Genomic DNA, 23,717 nt, shown 5'->3' with positions numbered 1-23,717 from the left:
TATATTGCCATAGGAACATTTTGTGTTCCTGGAAACCTTAATTTGCAGACTTATAGGAGAAATAAATCAAGTAGCATAATTAAAGCTGCTAGCATAGGAGTTGCTGCGCAAGTCATAAACGTCTGTGTTTGCTTTCATTTCACGCTACTGTTTGCTCTCTATTTGGTATCACTGACAGAGGACAAAGCTTTCCAGAAACATGTTTGTCAAATTACTCTTTCCTCTCAAAGGTCTGGCCTCCCTCCTTTCCCCAAAGAAGAGAGTCTAAATCTCTATTTTTAATTTTGTGTAATTCATGCAGTGTGCAAGTAGCTGGTAAAGTGCTGAATTCAGAGTTTACTTTGAGAAGTGAGGAATGCCAGCAAAAAATTCTAGATAGACACTTGGCCTTGCTTACCTTGTTCTCTTTAATTGAACAACTGGAATAAGCTCAGCTCTGCTGTGGGTTGCCCTTTTCAGTGAGTGGCATTATTGCTGTGGGTATTGTCCTTGCAAATGATTCTGAGTAAATGGTTAAACGCTTTCTGCGTAGTGGTGATCCTTAGAGGCTGATGCTTGCCAAGTGGCTGGGTCATTTACAGCAGCTATGAACCAGTACTGAGCATGGTTCACCCAGCAAGAACTAATAAAGATAGGTAGGTTGTCGTGGCCTCAGCCAGCTAGTGCATCCGTAATCACATGACTAGACTTTACACCGATACAGGCTCGATACAAACCCTGAAAATCCAGTGTCACCAGCTGACTGTTTTTAGTCTATAGTTGTGGCTTGTGTCTTGGTCAAGATTAGCTTAAAGCAGCTATGTCAATAAGCTGTTTCTTTTGCCAGGAGGGGCCATCTTTCTACTGCTTGGTGGGATACAAACAGGATTACTAAAAAGAACTTTGTGTTACTCACAAGAAAACAGCATTCTGGAGTTGGGGATTTGGCTCAGTGGTAGAGCGCTTGCCTAGGAAGCACAAGGTCCTGGGTTCGATCCCCAGCTCCGAAAAAAAGAAAAGAAAAAGAAAAAAAGAAAGAAAACAGCATTCTGAAGTCTCCTTGGCTTCCTCCTATTTAAGGCCTCCTATTTATTTCTTTAGAGAAGCCCAAGAAAGTTTACATGGATTTTTATATTCACTGCTATTAGATGCATTGAGGTAACCTCATTCTAACCTCATTAAAAAGTCTCTGTCATATTTCTAATTGACATACTTAAATTTAATTGCATGTTAAATATTCTTCTGTTGTTGGTTCTCAAATGTTAATCTCAGTTCCCAGTTATCTATTACAATCTGAATGAATCTGCTGTTCCTTCCTTTGAAATCAGTTTCCATGACTGTCACAATGTGAGCCTTTCACTATAGTAAATATTAAGATCTAATAACAGCATGGCTCCTTAAACGGAAGTTTAACTATGTCAGACAGTATTGAGCTGGGGGAAATGAACTTTTAGACAGTACTGGAGGAAAAGTATTTCTTGTTACATGAGAAAAATGACATAGTACACGCTAAGGAAGAACTTTTCAAGAAGTTGTTCGTTTGTTTTCTGTGATGTCATTTGGGTGTCATTTGTCTGTGCTATCACTGTTACCGGTTCTGATCCCATTTGTCATATACTTCCCAATTACAAGTAGAATTCAGAAACTAACTGTTGACTCCCCGTTTAGTGGAAGGCGGCCCCTGTATTCCTGGGGCTGACAAGGAGGATGACATCTCTGTTCAACTCCTTTTCCATTTGCCTTGTTATCAGAACATCCCAAAGGTGTCTGTGATCCTACAGAGGAAGACTTAAGGCTGCTTTTCGACTTCTGGGAGAGCAGTTCATTCTGTGGTCTCCAGTTCACCTTGGGGGACCTCTGAGCTTTGCCTTGCGGTTTCAGGTGCTTCCACATTTACGATATTCTAAAACACTAAGGACTTGTGACTTGAGGGAGTGTTTTAGGATCAGTGTGGATGGTGTAGGCGCATTCCTGCATTTTCCCAAGGTCCATCCCTTGGCAGTTGTGTAGTGCTAATAGCAGCCCAACTGCTTTGACGGAGAGTTGGTATCTTGGTATTTGTAAAGGCTGTGCATGGCAGTACTGTGCACTACTTTAACACTACTTCCGGGGCAGTTAGTGTGCACACACTAGCTCCTTAAAGAGACAGCTTAGTATGAGTGGTACAGTAGGTGTTTGTGAGGGCATGCATCGTAAACACAAGTGAAATTAGTTTCGAGGGATGGCGAGATGGCTCAGCAGATGAAGATACTTGCTCCCAATCTATGGACCTGAAACCACACAGTAAAAGGAAAGAATGTACCCCTGCAGGTTGTGCTCTGACTTCCTAGTTCATGCTGTCACTGTGTGCCCCTGCGGATTAAATAAATACAAATTCTGAAAAAAGTGGGGAAACAGGTAAAATGAATTTTAATCCCAAATATCCTGAGATAATTCAGTATGTAAGTCCTGGAGACGGCTCGGTGGTTAAGAACACTCGCTGCTCTTGCCGAGGACTAGTGTTTGGTTGCCAGCGCCCATGTCAGGCAACTCACAGCCACCAGGAGATCTGGCCCCTGTGAGCACCCTGTGAGTACACAAGAACCCACACATACGTGTAAATCAAAAGTTTTTAGTATTCTTAAGAGACATATTGTGCTTGGTAGTTTTATGTCAACTTGACAAACTAGAGTGTCCTTATCTTAAGGAGGAAACCTCAGTTTTAAAAAAATGCCTCCATAAGACCCAGCTGTCATGTATTTCTCAGTTAGGGATTAATGGGGGAGGACAGCCCACTGTGGGTATGGCCATCCCTTGGCTGGTAGCCCCAGTTTCTGCAAGGAGCAGGCTGAGTAATTCATGGGAAGCAAGCCAGTAAGCAGCACCCTTCCATGGTCTCTGTATCAACTCCTGCCTCAGGTTCCTGTCCTGTTTGAGTTAAACTGAGAGATCCCCTGCCTCTGTCTCCTGAGTGTTAGGATTAAAGGTGTACACTACCATGCCTAGGCCTAATGTTTTTAATACTCTACATAGAATGTTTAAAATAGTAATTCTGTCAGCACAGTAAAGTTGTGCTTAGTAGGGAAGTATTTTACATGGCTTCTGTGTTAGATTGAAATTAAATTAAGAAATCAGTTTCTCAATCACACTAAGACAGTTTTGTTGTGGTCTCCATTTTGGACACAGAATTTCAGAAAGAATAAGAATGACTTTCAGATTCCTCACTGATTTTTTTTTTCTTTGTAAGAAAACTAACTTTTCCTGAGGTGTTACAAGGTAATCTCAATCTCTCTCTCTCTCTCTCTCTCTCTCTCTCTCTCTCTCTCTCTCTCTCTCTCTCTCTCTCTCGCTTATTACCTTTGCTTGGTAGGTATGGGCTTTTCAGCATGGATTTCTCACTGAGCATCAAAGTCATGTCCATGTCTAGATTGGGGTTTGTAGATTGCTAACTGAATTATCTGCTGGTGATTTAGGAAATGATGCAGAATGGATTTCTGTTTGATTGTCCTCCAGATTATTGAGTTTTTTATTTTTTTGCCAGGGCTACAAGAGTAAACCATTTAGTCTCAGATAAGTCAGTTGATTCTGATAATGTCAGAGGCCAGGGTTAATTCTATGGGCTCTAACCCAGCCCTACCTAGACTGTTGAAAAGGCTGTGCAGCTCATGGCTTATGACTGCAAAAAGGTACTTGCACTGGAGAATGCCCTATGCATAATTGTGGTACAAGGAAAGAAGTCTTTTCTGACAGTTTTGTTAGTTATTGAGAAAGGACAGACTAGGACTTTTGTGTGTGTGTGTGAGTGGTGTAAATATCTATATAAATTAGAAATCAGTGTTAGTCCATAGAATGAATTTGCATGTTTTGAATTTAGTTTACAATGCACAAGGTTTTGATCTTGATTTTTTGAGTTAACAGCATTTAAAAGTAAGATTTCACCTTTAGGAGTGGGGAAAGTCTTCCAGCTTCCCCTTGAGAATTTTGACCATCAATGATTGCACTGGAAATCACAGACAATGTCTGATTCCTTTGCAGACAGCCAGCATTTCATAGATGGGAAAAGACTAGATTGTGTGAAGAGAATCACAATCATGCTCACTAACCCTGAGAGTCCTTGTTTTTCTTTTTTCTTTTACCCCTATACCTTTTCCTTAGGTCTTTTGTAATTTTTTTTTCTCTAAGCAATTTGTAAAAATAAAAACACCTGTGTTTTGAGAATAACAGTGAAAGTCAGGGATTTTATAAGCATCATTTACGTTTGTACATATATATGTATATTTCCCTTTGAGGTTGCTCAATGAAAAGGAAAGAATTTAAGGCAAGGAGACAGCAACAGTATAGGGAAAAAGCATAGTAGGGTATAGAAGTTGGAGCAGAGGGGAGTTGTGAACATACACACTAATAATGGGACGTATTCATCAGTGCCTGCTTTCAACATAGCCATATCATAATGCCTCTTCCAAGTTGAATTAGTTTAGATAGGGGAAGAATAATGATTTCTATTCATGAAAATTTTAATGCTATTATCATAAATATTCTCTAAAATTAAAATTCGAGTTCCTCCCATATGTCTGGTCTGGACATACAAGTATGAAGCAGTAAAGAGTATCCAGAATGTCCACTTCTGCAGAGGTTTACACTTAGGATGTAAGAAGGGTGATAAGGCTGGTTTGGTAGCATCTCATGTTTTCAGTCGCATTATTTGGAGGAAGTAGAAAGACTGAGAATTCAGGATCAGTCTGGGCTATGCAGTGACCTCGTTTTTAAAAGGTAGTGGGTAAAGTCTTCAATATTTTAAAGGGACATACGTGCTTAGCAACAAATAGGGTGTGGTTGAAGCAGATAGATGATGTGGCCGGGGCAGGACCAGTTAGAAGATGGTATTTGAGTCTAGCCCAAGCGAAGGTAAAGGAGTGAGTCATGTCCATGACTGAATGGAAGAGAGCTCCAGAGAACAACGAACACAAGGACTTCAAGGCCATCAGCTGTGTTGAGAAATAGAAAGGAATTAAGTAAGACTGGAGTGGGCAGGCTGCTAAGAGATGAGGTCAGAGAAGTTATGAAAAATCCACATACAAGTGTCTAGATTAAGTGTATTACTGTATCAAAGAATCATGAGACAAAAAGACTGAGCAGTGTGTAAGCAGCTAAGACCCTCAGGAACCCAGAATCCTTCTCTTCTTTTGCCAGTTTTTAAAGAGTTTTGTCCTAATCTGTGTGATCAAAACTAGACCACTGTCAAGAAGGTATTCTTGTTAGAAAAAGGATGGGAAGTGACGTTAAGGGCGGAGTTAAACAAGTGAGACAGTTGCTGCATGCTTCTTCACTTCCGTTTGGATTCCAGGGGTGCAGCCGGTTGACCACATTCCATGGGAAGGATAACTTGGCATCAAGAGAGATTGAGAAATACAGTCTCAGGCTTTGTCACCATTTGGCTTGGAAAGGAAAAAAAAGTGACATGCAGTATCTGCTCCTCTAGCCATCACGATATCCCATGCGTAACCTATCAAAAACATGACCTCCCTTCCTATAAAGAAAAAACAAAAACCAAAAAGAAAATAAGAACGCTCTAGGTGTTACTTTAATCCTAGGTCACTGAGAGCTCTGCAAGTCCAGACACCGAGAATTAAAACCTGTCTGCTCCACCCTGTCCCTCCTACACTGGCCAGTGAAATCAGAAATAGAATAGTAAAACGACTCCCAATGGGAAAACGAATAGTAGGAAACACTTTGTAGCTAAGAGCAGTGCTGGTCTGGAGTGATGGAGTTACAGTTACCATGTCCTGGCAGTGCAGGAATGCTGCAGTCCTGACTTCAGATGGGAACGCCTATGTTCATTGCATTAGGAGCCCTCTGATTGCTATCTGGATACTCCTTCCTTGTGTTAACCTCCTTATAGCCACATTATCACTCGAGTTGAAAGTTTGTCCGCTTTGGAAGATAACAGTTTTTATGCCGCCTCTAACTTCCTACTATTGCAGATTCTATAGCTTGCAAGTTACAAAGTCACAGGCTTTTACAGGCTATTTCTTTGACAAATACTGTTTTGTTTTAAAAAACAGGATTTTTGTGGGTTTTTTTTTTTCTATTCTATTTTCTGTCACAGTGACTCACTAAACTTCTTTTGTGGATGTGGCTCATATGCTTGCCCTTTATATACACCTACTTTATTTTAATAGCCTTATTTAAGTGAGATTCAACTTTAACTCCCATTTGAGTGGCCATTGTTCTTAAACCATATGCAGTAACAGGCAATATGTAGGATGGCAACACCCTTAACTAATATTAACTTGTTATGTCAAGAATCTTCAGAATTCCTTTGATTAGGTACTAATCCTGCTTTGGTATATTGGAGTACTTGAGTGCAAGTCCCTAGTTTCTACCATTTTGGTTTTTTCCATCTTTGCTTACAAAGTAGCCAAAGAGCATCGCCAACACAACTAGTGTTGTGCTTCTTTCCAGCTCCTTTTCTGGGGCTCTGCATTAGAGGGATACCTAGTTCTGGAGGTAGTCCTTGTTGCCTGGTAATGTCATGTATCTTAGGATGTTACTTCTGGTAATTATTGATTCATATGTTTTAAGTTCTATTAAAACTGTACCTACTTCCCAATTCTTTACATAAGAAAAGCCCACTATTGTGACAGGGATCCCAAAATAAAAGGTGCTAAAAAGAGATCAGAGTTTATCTCTTATCCCTGTAGAAGGTCTACTACTGTTTGAGAAGGATGCTATCCATGCTTTAGAGAAGAGGAGGATTTAAGGAAGACATCTTGGCACTGAAGTCCTAAAGACTTACTTTGTACTATATGTGCTTCCTGCTTTTCTTGTGATTACTGAGCCCAATAGTACCCAGAACTGACCTCATTTCTATAGAATGGGGAGTCTCTTATCTAAAGATAGATTGATTTATCTATGTTAATCCTTATGATAATTGATGAGGGGACTAAAGTGCAGCATTAGGACTTGGCACACTCTACATCATGACAGAAGAAAAACAGTGAAGAATGAACATGATCTTCATTGAGACCTAGCACACATTCAAGTCAGAAGGTTTTCACCTAAATATTTGAACTGTAAGAAAAACTACAGCATAGTTGGGCAATGTTTATCATTATTTTAAGTAGTATATTTTATGCATACATATCTGTATGAAATCCATGAAATTTCAAAACTCACTACTTAGTTATTTTAAATGAAGAATTCTCTATCTTAAAAATTAATGATAGGTCTCTGTCTTAGTAAGACTTGCACAAAACATCAGGACCAAGAAGCAAGTTGGGGCGGAAAGGGTTTATTCAGCTTACATTTCCACATTGCTGTTCATCACCAAAGGAAGTCAGGACTGGAACTCAAGCAGATTAGGAAGCAGGAGCTGATGCAGAGGCCATGGAGGGATGTTTCTTACTGTCATACTTCCCCTGGCTTGCTCAGCTTGCTCTCTTACAGAACCCAAGACTACCAGCCCAGGGATGGCACCACCCACAATGGGCCTTCCCACCCTTGATCACTAATTGAGAAAATGCCTTACAGCTGGATCTCATGGAGGCATTTCCACAAGGGAGGCTCCTTTTCTGTGATAACTTCACTTATGTCAAGTTGACACATAAAACCAGCCAGTACAGCCTCCAGTGTTTTAGGTGTCCACTGAGAAGTGTTTCTGAACCACTGAATCAAGAAAGTACTCTCTATTGTACTGTATAATCTACATACATGGATCCTTAATAGAAATACAGAATAGTTAATGATGAAGTTATAAAGTATTCCCAAGCCTTGAGGATGTAAGTCCTGTGTGGAAATTGTGAATGTTAAGTAATGAAGCGTAGGTATTTTAAAGATGGATTTTGTATCTGTGGTTTTATTTGAGATTTTATTTTTTCTTTCTCATAGGGGACACAGTATATTTTTAACAACAAGAATCAGTAACTGGAAATAAAAGGTTCATCATTTAATAATGTAAAATGAAGATTTGATCAGCAGAGGTAAGCATATGGCATTTCTTTTGCACTTACTTCGCCATTAGTTAGAATATTTGCTGAATTTCAGGGAAGTAGTTTTTTAAGAGCTGTGAAGGCTTGGAGATTTTCCTATGCTTGCTAATGAGTTGTTTGCTATGGTGCCATAATGTTGGCAGAAGACATTGGACTCAACAGTCAGAGTCAAAGATGGGTTCTACTCACAGCAGTTGGCCTAGAGTGCCAGGTGGCATGGCATAGAAACAGTGTAGCATAAGAGGAAACTTTGAGCTAAAGAATCCTGACACCTTGATATGTGACCCCCCCTGTTTTGTGCTTTGGAAGGCTCTGTTGTGTAGAACAGTATGCAGATCTACTCTTTGCTGGCTTTTAAGATGTCCATGACAGATAGCCTGGACCAAAGGATCCTTGCCTTAGTAAGAAACCGGTGGGGGATTATCTCCAAACATTTACCTTCTCCAACTTGGTGTCAAATATGTGCTTTCCGTATGCATGTTGTTATCTCTCTAGAGTGAGGACAGAAGCCACTGGAGCACTAACTGAGGTGCTGTTTTAAACTGCAACATGCCCACAGGATAATAGTTATATTTAAAATAATGTCATTTACACTTACTGGCTTAAATGTTCTTCAGAAGCTGATCTGAAATAAGCAGATCAGAAGATATACAAGTCACTGATACCAGTTTTACAAAAAATATGTGCTAATATACACATATGAAACTATTTTTCAATGTGTATGTGAATGTTTTAATTTTCACTTTCCTTTGCACCTTTTTTTAATGTCTTTTTTTAATGAAAGTGAATGATTTAGGTTTTTATAATGAGAGGGTTTTTTTTTTTTAATTCAAAAGTGCTTTGTTCTTTAAGAAATATCTTCTCATTTAACAAAAATATCCATTTGTGGATTGTCATGTGGATGTCATCGGGGAAACACATGTTAGAAAAGCTTCATGACCAACACATCCTGTAGTAAAAGTAGTACTGCTGATCAGTAGTCTCTCGATTCTGGTCCCACTTAGTTGGATTAAGCTGAGCTAGGCTTCTAAGTTGGGATTTCTGTTGTGCTTCTCATGACCTCTTACCCCTTTTTAACCCTTTTAAGGTGCTGTTACCAGATTTGTCCTCTGGGAATAAATTAAAAATGACTGAAGTTCAAGCAATGGTAGAATTCTCCGTGGAGCTAAACAAGTTCTACAATGTGGATTTATTCCAAAGAGGGTATGCATTTTATAGTAAGATTTTAATTACAGGCTTTATTCTAGCATATATGTAAAAAATGAGCTATATACAGGTGATTATAGTCTAAGTAATGTCATGTAACTAGATATTTGGAGATTATACACATGGATTTAGTGGTAATGCTGAATATATTTAATATGTATTTGAGACCTTGTATTGATCATTGAGGGGTGCTTTAATGAAAATGTATTAGCTCATCTTTACTGTCTAAAGGTGTATTATAAAATGGAAGAAAGTTATTTATAAAGAAACAGCTAAGTAGAAGTACAAAGCATGTATAAGGCAGACTCAGTAGAACTCCAGCAGGATATTTTCCTGTTAGTAAAGTCTTACACTGATGTTAGCAGCAATAGGAAAGCAGCTCAACACTGCAGTGCAGCCTGGGAAATTCCCTCCCCACTTAGAGATGTCCATTCAGGGAAAGCCAGCTCCTTGATGCTTCACAGAAAAGTACTTCATGGTGAGACAAGGGAAAGCGTTATTAAGACCAGGGAGAATATACTCTCAAGAGTCGGCATGTAAGAGAAACAGAATGGTTAAGGAAAATTACAGTCCATATCCAAGACCTGGATGGATGCAAGCTTCTCAAGGGAGTCTCATTTCAGTGCTGTTAGTCTGCCTCAGTTACATGTGGAAAGTGAGTAACGGCAGCACAGTTTAAAGACTAAGCAAGGCTCGAGATCTCACTTAAAAATTATATGAGCTCATTTACGTTTTGTTGTCTTAAAGAATTTCCTTTTATAAATGAAAATTTAAGCTGGTTTTCAAGGAGCCTTGCTTAAGGTCAGTGGTGTGAGAGAGAATGCTAAGACGGTGGGTTTCAGTATTTCCAAGACCCTTGCCCTTGCTTTTGTCCTAAGTAATCCATGGGTTTTTTGATGTTGTTTAAGATTTTGTTTTCCTGTGTGTGTCTGTGTATGTATGTCTGTCTGTGTGTGAGTTTGTATGTGTGCATGCAGGGCTCACAGAGGCCAGAAGATGACTTCAGATCCTCTGGGGCTGAAGTTGTGGGTGGTTGTGGGCACCTGACAGAGAGCTGGGACATGAACTTGGGTCCTCTGCAAGAGCATTCCTACTCTTAACCTCAGACATCTCCCTAGCTTGCTTGCTTTAGCTTTTTTTAAGGTCTCAGGAACACTGGCGTTCTCTGTGCCAACTTTGGCTTTATACTGAAGTGCCTTGACTTTGAGCAGGAAAAGCCAGCCAGACCCTAGGGTGCGGGACTCCTTCCTCCTTTCGTGTCCCTTCCTTTTTTCCTGTCTGTTTATTCTACATCAGAGAGGATTAAAATTCAGATAAGGCTTAAATAGGCAAAGGGTGACATGAAAGAGCCAAGCCTTAGAAATAGGAATATATTACGTACTCATTAATTTACTTTGTAAGTTTTGAGATAGGCTCTTGCACTAGGTAGTCCTGACTGACCTTAAACCCCTAACAGTCCTTGTTCATCAGTCTCCCGAGTGAATGTGTTACTTTTTCAGGGGATTTAGAGTTCTGGAGGAAAGGTCATGGAAAGGCAGAGCTGTGCTTCTGATGTCCTTCAGTGTCTGAGATGAGCTGATAGTGTGGGTTTAGGATTCAGTGAGTCATTTCCCAGGGAGAATACAATTATCACTGTCACTACAAGCACTTGTTAATGTGGTGTGTTAGTTATTTTATGGCTTTGATAAAATGCCATTAATAAGGATACTTAGGAAAGAAACCATTTAATTTGGGCCCAAAGTTTCAGAGAACCAGAGTCTGTGGTAATAGAGCAAAGGCATGGCAGCAGAAATGGCCGAGCACACATCTTATCCTCAGTTTAGAGGCAAAGAGAGGGAGAAATATACAACCTGGGAATTGGTCCCAGTCTTTTGAAACCTCAAAGCCCACTCCAGTAACATACTTCCTCCAGTAAGGCTCTCCCTCCTAAGTCTCTCCAAACTGTTCCACCACTGAGGACTGAGATTTCAAACATGCAAGCCTGTGGAGGCCATCCTCATGCGCACCACCACTAATGGTAAAATCGAAGGTTGCATGGAAGGAATAGAAGTATAGCCTAGAGCGGCGGTTCCTGTGTAATCCCTAGCACTTGGGGAACAAGCACAAAAGGCTAGTCTGGGTTATGCGACTCTTTCAGGCTAGCCTGCACTACACAGGAAACACTTTCCAAGGGAAAAAGAAGGCAAACAGAAATTCGCACAGCAAGCAGTTCAGAGGCATCTACAGAATGCTCATCTATTAACTGAAGGGCTATATGTGCATTGTGCTGTGCTGTCCATTGCTGGGTCTATAACCTGCTGACTCACTTCCCATATTCCAAAAGAAGTTAGGAACCAAATCTGGTTAAAAAAAAAAACCAAAAAACTGAATCTGAACCAAATCTGGTAAAAAGACATCACTAGGCTAGCCCAGCAGTAAGAAAAAAGACTGTTCCTATAGCAGTGTAACCATTTACAAAAAACCATGAGACAGAGTTCAGAAGATGGGTAGAAAAGTTGTCAGACAGTTTGACCAGCAGATCCTTTCCTGGGGAAGAAGCTACTGGGCCACAGGTTTCTGGTTTTCTCACTTCCTTAGGAGTCCTTTTTTTTTTTTTTTTTTTTTTGATTTTCAGGCCTAAGAAAAAGGAGTCACACATTCTGAAAGGTCCCCATTTTTTTGAAGGAAAACTCTTGGATTTTATGGAATGTCTGTTTAAGACCCACACCTTTTCAGGGTCACAGAGTTGTTTGTCCTTGTGTCCCTTTGGATGGATGTAGGGCAGGAAGTCTTTCATATCGTTCTTTGGATATGATTTGCGTTAAGATCAGCCTGCTGGCAAAGGCAAAGGGAGGGTGCAATTAGGGTGGCAGAGTTGTGTTGAGTGGTTCATGACTGCAGTGAGGGCTACAAGTATCTTCGTATAGAATTTAGATCCTCTGTACCAGGTCTAGGTCTAGCCTATCCTCGCAGTGGTGGGTGTTCGATGACTAGCTAAGTATAGTAAGAGATTTTCTAGCTTTAAGGAGTAGTTAGTTCATTTTTCAGAGGATTTGGCTTAATTTTGCCATGTTATTTTTTAAAAAAAATGAAAATAGCCTGCTATGCTTTTCTCTCCTTCAGTATGCTTTGTGTAGCCTCTCATTCATCAGTAGGCTAGTCTAACTTGGTTCTTAGAATAGAAGTCAAAAAACTTACCCATGAAACAGGGCCCCTTGAATTGCCTGCTGTTTCTTCCACTGTAGTCTGCTGGTTAAGGAAGTTACAGAGCATAGCCGGGAATTCAGGCTGCTGCTGGCTTTTTAGACTCAACATATGGGCCAGACATTTCTGTCTGATGCAGCCATGGCTTCATCCATACTTTAAAAGCCCATAGCTGTAATTATTCTTAAGACATGCTTACTTTGTAAATGTAATCACTCACTTGGGAGTTCTGTGGGATCATGCCTCTAAACCTCCTAAAATCTAAGAATGCCTGCTCACAGTCTACCTTAATTCTTTCAGTGAGTTTTGAACAAAAGTGTACACTTACATTCTTGATAAAATCTTTGATTCATCTTACATTGAATATCTTTTATGAGGTCATAAACAAAACATTTTTATTTTCCACCTCCTACGTCCTAGTCCCTCTGGTCCCTGGATCCTGATGTAAAGTGACTAATTCTTCCTCAGCTTTTGCTCTCCTGTTCCAGATGACATTGCTTGGCTAGGAGAAACGATTTAGGATTGCCTTTCATCTCCAAGAGTTTCTTAGGACATTGTCTAATTTCTTCCTAAGGTTTATAGACAGCATACTTTATCATCCCATTAACAAGCATTACTATTTTTCTAATCTGTAGTTTCTTCATTATTTTTCTACTTCTTGTAATTAACATTTAAATTGTTCATAAAGTCATTGTGTTTTAAAATTTTGTTATAGCAAGTACCAGTCCTAGGTATTGATTTGTGTATTTCTTATTTATTGCTATGGTAATATATCTATAAACAGCTAATAAAAAGCACAGAGCTTACAATAGTATTGGGTCAAACATGTATTTCTGCTCCTAAGGCTATATTAGCTAAATAGTTCTGTTAATCTTTGCTGGGTTCAGTCATCAATCCAGTCAGCTGACAGTTTGGCTGAGTACTAGCTGATGTGGAATGGCCTCAACTTGGCAGACACAACTTTCTTTTACAGATTTTCATCCTACGTGTTGTCACAGAGTAGGCAAGGATCCAAAGTGAGAAAGAAGCCATTCAAAGAGACCTCTTAGCACTTAGAATTGGCCAGAGGCGTACAGGAGCATGAACACACCTACACACACACACACACACACACACACACACACACACACACACACACTAACATTTTTAAGTGCCACATATACTTTATTTAGTGGTGTTTTATTTAGTGGTATGTTTATGGTGTGGTGTGTGTGTCTGCCTACCTGTGGGACACGTGCTAGAGCCTGCACACGGAGATCCGAGGACAGCCTGCAGGGGTCAGTTCTCCCTTTCCAGCTGTGGTCTCCAGCTGTCCAGCTCAGGCTATCAGACTTAGTAGCAAGCCAGCTTAAACCCCTGAATCATCACTACCTCCTGCTCCTTATTTTAAATACTTTTATGTTATACAATTCTGTTTAGAGAGTTTGAGAAAACTATCATAGAAATACAACATTCTTTTGACCACTAGATTTAGTTTTTTATTCTATTCAAAAATTAACATTTGAAAGTTACATTTGAGTATATATCTGATTTTTTTTTTAAGGCTGTGATCAGTGATGTAATATAAAGGTTTACATTCCAGTAGAGGTTTTAGAAGAATGAATACTGTGTCCTTTTGAATACATTACAGAACATAAAGTGTTTGGCTATTTCTTTTTGTGACAAGATTGATTTCAAGTGTTATCAATCTGGTAGACCTTTATAAAGCTTTCTATAACCTAATCAGTAGTGTCCTATGAAGGTCTTTGCCCAGGGTGATTATTTTACTATGAGGTTCAGAGCGGTGGCACTTCTCTAATTGGCAAACCATTACTTCATTAGCTATTTGGTTGCTCTGCAGTGCAGCCTGTGTAGGGCATAGGTTTTGTTGTTCTTCCTGTTCAGTTACTTTCAGGATGCTGTCTCGTGTCCTGGTCCCTTTGTGTTATAGTCAGGTTTTCTTCGGTGGCAGATTTGGTTTTAGTTCTCAACTCTCTTTGCTTGCCAGCAGACGTTATAATCTTACTAATCCTACTGCTCTATCTCTATGGAGTTTCCTATGTCGATTTAAGTCGCTTTACACTTCCATTTTCTATGATTAATTCTGCCTCTGTGATGTGACCATCTGTAGTCATTTACATACATAAGTAAATAAATCTAAAATACTACTTAAAAACCAATAATGATTCTGTTGCTTAAGAAGGACATTCTTAAGTGAACCAAGCTTTTGTTTTCTCTGGTGAAGAGAGCATGATCCCTTTGGTATCCCCCCTTTTTTTTTTTTTTTTTTTTTTTTTGTTTTGTTTTTTTTTATACATGAGGGGTGAAAGGGACAGGTTTCATTACACATCCTTGACTGTCATGACACTCACTAGGTAGATCAAGCTGGCCTCAAACTCACAGAAATCTACCTGCCTCTCTCTGCATCTTCCTCTGCCCCTGCATTCTGAGTGCTGGGACTGCAGGTGTGTTGTAATGTTTGCCTCACTTTGGGGAAATCTTGGGTTAATAGACACTTTTTATTTTATAGCTTTTATCTAATTTAAAAATGATTACAGTGACTGATAAAATGTCTTAAAACAAAAAAGTAAAAATGTATAAAGTAGTTCCTACCTTGAAAACAATTGAATTCTTGAACAATGAACCAAATACATATTTTACTTTTTTTTTTTTTTTTTCCTTTTTTTTTTTTTTTTTAGGAGCTGGGGACCGAACCCAGGGCCTTGCCTTTCTAGGCAAGCGCTCTACCCCTGGGCTAAATCCCCAACCCCCAAATACATATTTTAATTGGTTAGTTTTAAAATTGATTTATATCTTGCATGTGACCAGTGTGCCTTGATCAGTTCACCCCCTCCCTCTCTAACTCCTCCTCTACCTCTCCCACTACCACTCTTTCTCTCAACTTCATCTGCTTTTTTTTTTTTTATCTACTGCGTCCACTCAGTGCTCATAGTGTATTCCTAAGGCCAAACTGTATATTTCCTTCTGTATCATTAATACATTGGCAGCCTGTCAGAGATTTCACCCCAGTGGAAACTGATAATCTTCCTCTCCCGCAAGTGTCAGTTGCCAATAACTGTTAGCGATAGGTGGAACGCCATGAGAGCCTCCCTGTTCATCCTGGCTAGCTCCTTCTTCTGTAAGTCATCGATGCTTTCAGCTCACAGCTGGGTCAGACTATTCCTTCCGTTTCTCCCCAGGCATGTACACACGACCTACACATAGTACCTCCTAGCTCTCCATATGAAGGCTTTTATTGTTTGTTTTCCTGAGACGGGGCCTTACAAAGCCCTTTCTGCCCCAGCTTCCTGATTTCCACAAACTAAAAAACTATTTTAAATTAATCTGATGTCTTTCTCAAACTCACAATCAGGAACATTTTACTTTCTTTGACTTTTTTTTTTTACGTGTGTGTGTGTGTGTGTGTGTGTGTGTGTGTGTGTGTGTGTGTGTCTCCCATATGAATGAGTGAGTCAGTTCTGTCCTTCCATGAAGTTGTAAGAATTGAACTTAAGTTTTGAAATTAGGAGTTGCAGCAAGTTTGCTAGCCCAATTTCGTTATCTTTTAAAGAAAAAAAGATTAGATTATGAGGCTCTTAGATGACTTTCTAATTCCATAGTTAGTATCACAGTCACTGCTCTAAAGTTCTGTTTCTATTGTTCATCTCTACAAGTGCCAAACTTCTTTTGGTTTCTGCTGTGCTTATTAAGTATTTCATAGGTGGATATGGGAAATGTTACAGGAACATTGGTTAGAACTATAGAAACTGGTAGAGTTGGGGCCAGAATTTTATTTTAATAGATACAAAATGTAAAGGTGGGAACATGTGTTTTAAAGTAACATATTTATTGTGTTTTTAGTTTTTACCAAATACGTGCATCAATGAAAATACCACCTAGAATTCCCCACAGAGTAGAAGCCAGTTTGTTACACGCAACAGGTAAGAAACATTTTCAAGTTAAAAATAAGAATTTGAAATAGCATATTGTTCAGTGATTGCATTTTATAAATACTTTCTTTTCATTATTAGCATGCGTTAACAAGTAGGATTGCAATAATTTCCCTTTTAAGAAATCAGTAAAACAGGCTTAATTTGGTTTCTTAAAAACACATGAACAATGTGTCCTAGAAGTTGAGGCTTAAAGGGCTATGCAGTAAAAGTCAATACACCCTTGACTTTAAATTTCTGGGCTGTTCTCTGATGAGACTTTACACTATGCATCCTGTGACTCAACTTCTTGGATGCTGGGTTCCAGCTGCGCGTCACCATGCCCAGCTGCAGGAGTTCAGTAAAAGTCTGTGTGCAGTTACCTCTGCCTACCATGTGTAAGAAACGTTAAAGTGTGCCTTTAGTCTTGAGTCTCACCCCAGCACATCCTTATAGCCACGTATAAGCTAAAAGGTAGTATGTATATGTCTGGATACTCCACCATCTCAAAAAGATTAAAAACCTAAGCACTTCTAATTCCAAGCATTCTGGATAAGAAATACTGAACTTGTATAGTGTTTATTCCGTTAGTTGGGAAGTGAGAGGGGCTGGAGAGATGGCTCAGCCGTTAAGGCTAGGCTCACAACCAAAAATAGAAGGAAGTGAGATGGTTAGTAAGAAACTCTAAAAATCATATAAACCTGGTAGGACAGTTTTCAAAGCATTATAAAAATAATAACACACGAAACCCAAAGTTAGGCTGAGCACAAACAGACCATTTTTTGATATTTAAAAAAATGTACTGGAAATTAGAATTGTCAGAGTTATCCTTTTTTAAATCACACCGTAGATGCTAATGTGCTGTTCATGTTACATTTGATGAATTGTACTTAATAGGAGTTTATCTTTCTGATGCTATCAAAATATTCAAGGAACCTATTAACACACACACACGCACACACACACACACACACACACACACACATACACTAAATATCTTTTGTTGCTTAAAAAGGAAAACAAAATAATTTTCTTCTTGCCTAGTATACATGTATACTTGCTGTCCCAATAAAGCCTCTGTAAGTCCACCCTGAAGAAACAGGGCTGGAGAGATGGTTCAGCTGTTAAACACTAGGCTCACAACACAATGTCAACAGAGGTAGTAAAGCACCAGCATTTTCAAAACAGACTTGGTACTCCTCTCTGAATTTCCCTAAATCTAGCAGGTGGATGGTTTTGCTGTTCGTTATCTCTCAAGGTTGCCATGGCAAAAACCGGTTTATGAAATACTTTTGCAGATGTCAATATTGTTTATGTAAATTCAAACAGTTAACTGCTTTTTAGTATTGAATTTCCTAAATAGAAGTAGTTACTTTATAGTAATGAAATTTGGAGAGATCTAAGGCCAGATTTTGGTGTGTGTGTGTGTGTGTGTGTGTGTGTGTGTGTGTGATGTATCAATCACAATAATAATTGAAGAAGAAATTAGGAAATTCAGAGGGACTTGAGGGAGTATATAGGATGAAACTGGTATAAATACAGTATTCCTAATCTCAAAAACTAATGTAATCTAAAAAGGTCAGTATAATATGTTAATAGATAGAAGTAATAATGATATACTCTGCATTGTATTAATATATAAATATCAATATAATATTTATATGTAAAAATTATTTTGATTTTGGTTTTTCGAGGCAGCGTTTCTCTGTGTAACCCAGGCTGTTCTGGGACTTGCTCTGTAGACTAGGCTGGTCTCAAACTCAGAGATCCACCTGTCTCTGCCTTCTGAGTGCAGGGAATTAAAGATGTGCACCACCACTGTCTAGCTGAAAATTGTAAATATTTTCTACAGTTGATGTTTTTCTCACAAGGACATGAGGTTTGTTTTGTTTTAAGACTGAATTTATGCTGAAGCTAACATTTTTATATTTTGGTCATTTTAATTTGGAATTAATTTAAAAATATTGTTTTTTAGATGTTTAGGTGTAAGACCATTTAGTTAATCCAGAAAATTCTAATTGTGGGTAAGGGAAGAGATAAGAATTCTAGAAAGAGAGTTGAGGAAATGATAGAATATATACAGAACTGGGTAAGTTGTGGATTCCTAGCAAATGACTGTAAAAGGCCAGAATGGAATGTTCTAGAAAGAACAGATCTGTTCTGTTTATTGCATATTCTTACTGTATGCAGTGGGAATAGCTCTTTGTTCATGTTAGGCATATGGGGGAAGAGCAAATTATATATCTAAGACATAAAAACTTCAGTTACAATTAAAAAAATTTAGTAATTCAAAATAATTACTTTACCTTTGTTTTCTTAAGTTCTAAACAATTACCTGGAAGGGCTAGAAATTGTAGTCATGTTTAGTATTACAGAATAATTCTAAGAAAAGTTATGGATGCCAGAGTTAACAGACAATAGAGCCAATGATAAGTGGATGGCTGTTCTTTGAAAGCAAACTCATATGTATTTAGAGTGATCTAGAAGAAAGACGCAAATATCGGTGTATTGTATCTGGTCCATGTGTTTGGTTGAAAATTGCATTATGACAGTTATAATTTCTTTTTCTATAAGTAATCTTGACCTAAACTTTATAAAGCATTTTTCTACTTTTACTTTCTGATGGTAAGCAGGGTACTAGGAGGAGAATGAGAAATAAATTACCAGTTGATTTAACAGTGCTTCTTGATTCTCTTTCCTCCTCTAGTAGGCTTTGTGTGACTCAATGGCTGCTACTTTGTTATATTCTGTGATATATATATATTTTCCTGCCCCTAATCAAAAATAGTAATGGTCTCTTGAATGACAGTAAATCAAAATTATGGATCTTGTCAGGGGTCTTAGGATCTAGTAGTTAGGAATAGTGTGCCTGCCACGCAACCCTTCTGGACCTTTGAGAGCAATTTATGTCCGGAAAATTGGAGCAGAAGCCACATTTCATGGCAGTAAGAAAGTGAGCTTTTTAACTACTGAGCAGTCTCCCCAGCTCATCTGATAGGCATTTTGTCTAAATACAGACAGACACCTAAAAGAGCAGTTCTGTAATACACTCTTACTTCCTTTTTCAAATGTTCTGTCCCTTCTACCTTCCAACGTCTTCCTGATCCATAGGACTTACAGAAATGTTCTTATGTTTGGAATTATAGGTTGAAAACCTGTTAACAGCATTCAATTTTTTTTGTTACTGCATAAGAGGACACAGATTTATTAAATTGAAATGAGTGTCCAGTACGAAAGAAAAAAACAAACTTAAGTTTCTAGAAGAAAATTAAAGGAGGTCTAGTTATTTGAGTGCTGATCTAATTAAGTATGTAGATAGGTTAGACTTGCAGACATAGCTATGGTTTAGCACTGATTCAGACGCCACAGATGCCACTCTCAGAGTGACAATGCAGGTACTAGGACTCAGAGACCCCCTGAGAAAACTCACTTTTTTCTCAGAAATAAAATTCCATTATAACAACCCAGTATCAAACACATTAAAGAACCGTGCTTTCAAAATAAGGCGAGTTTAAGGAAATAAGTAACTGGAGGCAGTTCATACCATGTCTCTAATTACTTACTATTACTGATAACTGAATACTCTCAACAGCCTTGAGGAGAAAATTCAATATCAGATTTTTATCCTTCAGTAAACGCTGGATTCTGAAGCCTTTAAGTTGCCTTGGCATTTCAAGCTTCCAGTTGCTTACTCTGATTTGAACAGCTTCATTCTGTCAAGGCAACAGTGCAGTTACTTACTTGTCTACATATTTGTTACCGAACTGTGCTGTGAACTCAGACAGCAAGGGCGCCCGCTTATGCCGCTGTCCTTTACTTTGCCGTACTAGAGACAATAAGGGGAGGCTGAATGAATGATCACTTGCTCACAAAGTACATTAAGAGATCTCAAAGCTCCATGTATAGCCACAGGTGAGAATGTAGGTAGTGATAGTACTAAGATGTAGATTAGCGTAAGTACTAAGCTTCTACATGGGGAAAACGTGTCTAAAAGTACAGTCATGAGCGTGCTAGAGAATAGCTGCTCATCAAAATGTAAATGGTCATTTGAACAAAAATAGGTCAGGAAATTAAGAAGTTAGGGGTAATTTATTCAAAAAAATATGAAACGTCTATTATATATAAGATATAGTACTCAATCCAATACTAATGGACTAAAAACAGTAAATGTGGCTCTTGACCTCATGGAGCCAGTTTCATGTAGCAGTTGAAAAGCTGTTTCTGATTCAGACCAGTAGATTGAATATATGCATGCTTTGACCTGTTTCTAAGCCATTTTGCAAATGACAGTGTAGTAGTGTAAAAAGAATGACACAGGAGTAGAGGTGACTGAATGAATGATGATTCGACCACTGCTTACACTGTTTACACGCTACTACACGATAACCCACAAATATGTAGGATTAAAATGCTAATTTAAAAATCAAATTTTAGAAAAGAAAAAAATATATAACAAGTTAGTGTCCATTTGTCATAAAAATCTTCCCACCTCAAATTGTAGGGAACTTTAAAACCTAATAAAAGTTTATGAAAAACTTTAACTGATGTTCTCTTTACTGGTGAGAAAGGTTGTGTTTCATCCATTTCCTTTCTAACAACAACACTCACAGAGTTGTTTGAGATTCCTTTGAAATTGACAAACTACTTGCTAAGGAATTCTTGGTAGTATTTATAGCTGTAGTGTGCATTTTGTAGGGCAGAGGTTGCCAGGGGATGCTTTCCTCATTTTCTCTCCCTTCCGATCCGATTTTTAAAACAATCAAACAAATAAAGACCCCCCCCCCAAAAAAAAAAAAAAAAAAGCTGCATCACTCCCTGAACCAGAAACTTCCTGACTCAGCTTGCCTTGCTAACCCACAGGTTCTGGGTATCCTTCTGTCTCTGTCCCACAAAGAGCTAACTACTGCCATGCCTGATTTTTTTTATGTGGAAACTAAGAATTCAGAATCGAGTCTTGATGCTCACATCGTAAGCACTTTGCCCATGAGCTCTCATTCCAGTTTCCTGGAGATGTATTTTATTGGATTAGTCAGAGACCTAATGTCATGGATTGTGAAGAATCTTAATATTTGACTTTGTGCATTGTTGAACATTCCTTTTCATGCTTCTTCTTGTTTCTGTACATGTTTTGAGCACAGATACTAGGAAAGCCTATTATAGACTTAAAGAGATGCTTGTGGACAACCTTGGGAGCTATAAAGTCTTAATTTGAGGCATTGGGTAAAATTTTTTACTGTCTAGTTTGCTGAACGTGAGTATGTTTCCTGCTGATGCAAGATTAGACAGGTTTACATATAACTACTGGTAAAGGGTGAGACAGCCAAACACTCGGTATGTGTGACCTTCACTTAGCTGGTGTTCCCATCACTCCTAGGGACTTAGGAAAGGGAGATAACTGATGTGCAGCCACTGTCTCTGCTGGGAATTATAAATTCTCTTGTCTTGTGTCTTCTGTGAGCAGCCACCAAACTAGTGGTTTAATCGCTTAACCTGTGAGTGGAATACTTTCTCAGAAGAACACCTCAAGAGTGTATTATCTAGAAAGGCACATTAAGAAGTGTTCAGGACTGAGACAAATTGTAACTGTGGCAGATGCTGACAAGTAGCTGAGATTTGAATGTTTCCCATTGGATTTAACAGTGCAGAATTCATTGGTCTTGATGTGCAGTTGTATGGGTCAGAGACTAGATGGAATGTGAATTAGTTCTTGCTGTGTAAAAATTTGCCACCCAACTTAGTTTTAAACACCACATTATCAGTTTCTGTGTGTCAGGAATTTAGCCCCATGCCTCTGGCTCTCGTCTCTCACAAGTTAAAGTCAATTACTTCCGCTGTGTTTACACAAATTACACCATTACTTTTGCTTTATTCACAAACATTAATCCTGATTACTTTGTGGGAAGAAATTATACAAGGGTATGGACACCAAGAAGTGAGACTCAGTGGACCATCTAAAATTCTGGCAGTAACAAAATAGGCTGGAGAGAGGAAGGAGGGGACATGAATTAAATAAACATACTAAATGCCAAGAACTGAGCTGTGCACCAGAAAAGGGAACAGAAACAATGATTTTGTCTAGGATCGTCTATAGGTAGATGCAGTAGTAGAAATTTTGCAGAAATTTGCAGGTGACAATGACAATGGTGACTGTATCATTACAAGAACCAGAGTTACCATAGAAGGCCAGGATTGAGGAGAGACAATGCATTGTGACAGTGTCACCTAGAAAAATGAGTTACAAGCCAGTTCAGAAGTCAACGTGATTGGCAGGCAGCGCTCAGGGCCTACTTGAGATAAGTGGTCATGACTGTACAGCATAGCCAGACCGAAGAATTGTATATTGTTCCCCAGGCACATCTCACTTGTGTGGGTTAGGCGGAGAGCACATACAAGCAATTACACCAAACAAAACTAGTAAATACTCACACGGTGTGTGTGTGTGTGTGTGTGTGTGTGTGTGTGTGTGTGTGTGTGTGTGTGTGTGTAATAGACTGTTTGATGGTTGGTTTCTTTTTGTGTTTTGAGAGTCTCATTGAGTCCTTTTATGTTAGCCTTGAAAGACATGGGTATTCTTGGCTCCTGCTATTATTTCTGGATTCACTTAGTATGTATGAACATAAGAGAGTGTGATTGTGATGAATCAGAATGTAAAATGGGCATTTGGAAGAAAATGGAGAAGCCAGAAGAGGAACTGGAGCCACAGTATCAGTCCTAATGTACCCAAGGCTGTTAGGCCGTTCTGCCTGGGGAAGGAAGCTGGGCAAAGGCTGGGGCTGTAACAGGGAGTCAGTTTAAACCTACCCTGCAGCAGAGGGATTGCAGTCAGGAGTGAAAAGTCTAGGAGATGACCACAGGAGGGAGGAGCTAAGGAGGGCTGCAGGGCAGGAGTACACAGGAAAAATACCCAGAAAGTTGGGGGTATGGGGCTTACCTGCTTGGCTATTCATCAGCAGTAATATAGAAGGTAGTTCTGGGAGGAATAATTCTGAATTAAGAAATAAAATCTTTAAGAAATTAGGAACTTGGGGGAAGGACTGGGAAGGACGGGGAGGGGAAACTGCGGTTGGGATGTAAAGTAAATTGATTAAATTTTAAAAAGAAAATTAGAGGCTTGATGAATCCGCAAGAATGAATGAGATGGCGGGCATGATTACATAGTCTAACGACAGGAAACTCAGCGTTCTTGATAGTGGTGATTCTAAAGGGAGATGGTATCTAAGAAACAAGGATGTCCCAGTCCTGGTGGCAAAGTGTAGGAAGGGCCTCACTTGGAAAAGTACACACCATTTGAGCATGAAGTCCTGAGTGTGGATCTTAGAACCCACATAAAAGATGGGCAGCCCAGCCCTTGCTGCATCTTAGCACAAGGGAGAAAGACCAGAGCATTCCCAGGGCTCTCGGCAAACAGTCTAGCTGAATCCTAGATCCAGTCAGAGGCCCCATCCCTAAACATAAGGTAAAAAGCGACTGAGAA

General features: G+C 39.1%; 1 protein-coding gene across 7 annotated transcripts in view; it reads left to right on the top strand.

Annotated features, from left to right (window-relative positions):
- Positions 1-23,717, top strand: part of Fam135a (family with sequence similarity 135 member A) — a 76,206-nt gene that overhangs the window by 5,437 nt on the left and 47,052 nt on the right. For all 7 annotated transcript variants that reach the window (XM_032900867.1, XM_032900865.1, XM_032900866.1 and 4 more), the window contains 3 exons: positions 7,846-7,937; positions 9,034-9,149; positions 16,176-16,255. In XM_032900867.1, the coding sequence (XP_032756758.1) occupies positions 9,073-9,149; positions 16,176-16,255 (157 nt within the window). In that variant the 5' untranslated portion in view covers positions 7,846-7,937; positions 9,034-9,072. The remainder of the gene's footprint in view (positions 1-7,845; positions 7,938-9,033; positions 9,150-16,175; positions 16,256-23,717) is intronic.

The sequence above is a fragment of the Rattus rattus genome, chromosome 4 (genome assembly GCF_011064425.1).
Source record: "Rattus rattus isolate New Zealand chromosome 4, Rrattus_CSIRO_v1, whole genome shotgun sequence".
Taxonomy (NCBI): Eukaryota; Metazoa; Chordata; class Mammalia; order Rodentia; family Muridae; genus Rattus; species Rattus rattus.
Note: the sequence above shows the minus strand (reverse complement) of the source record. Positions and strands in the feature narration are given on the sequence as shown.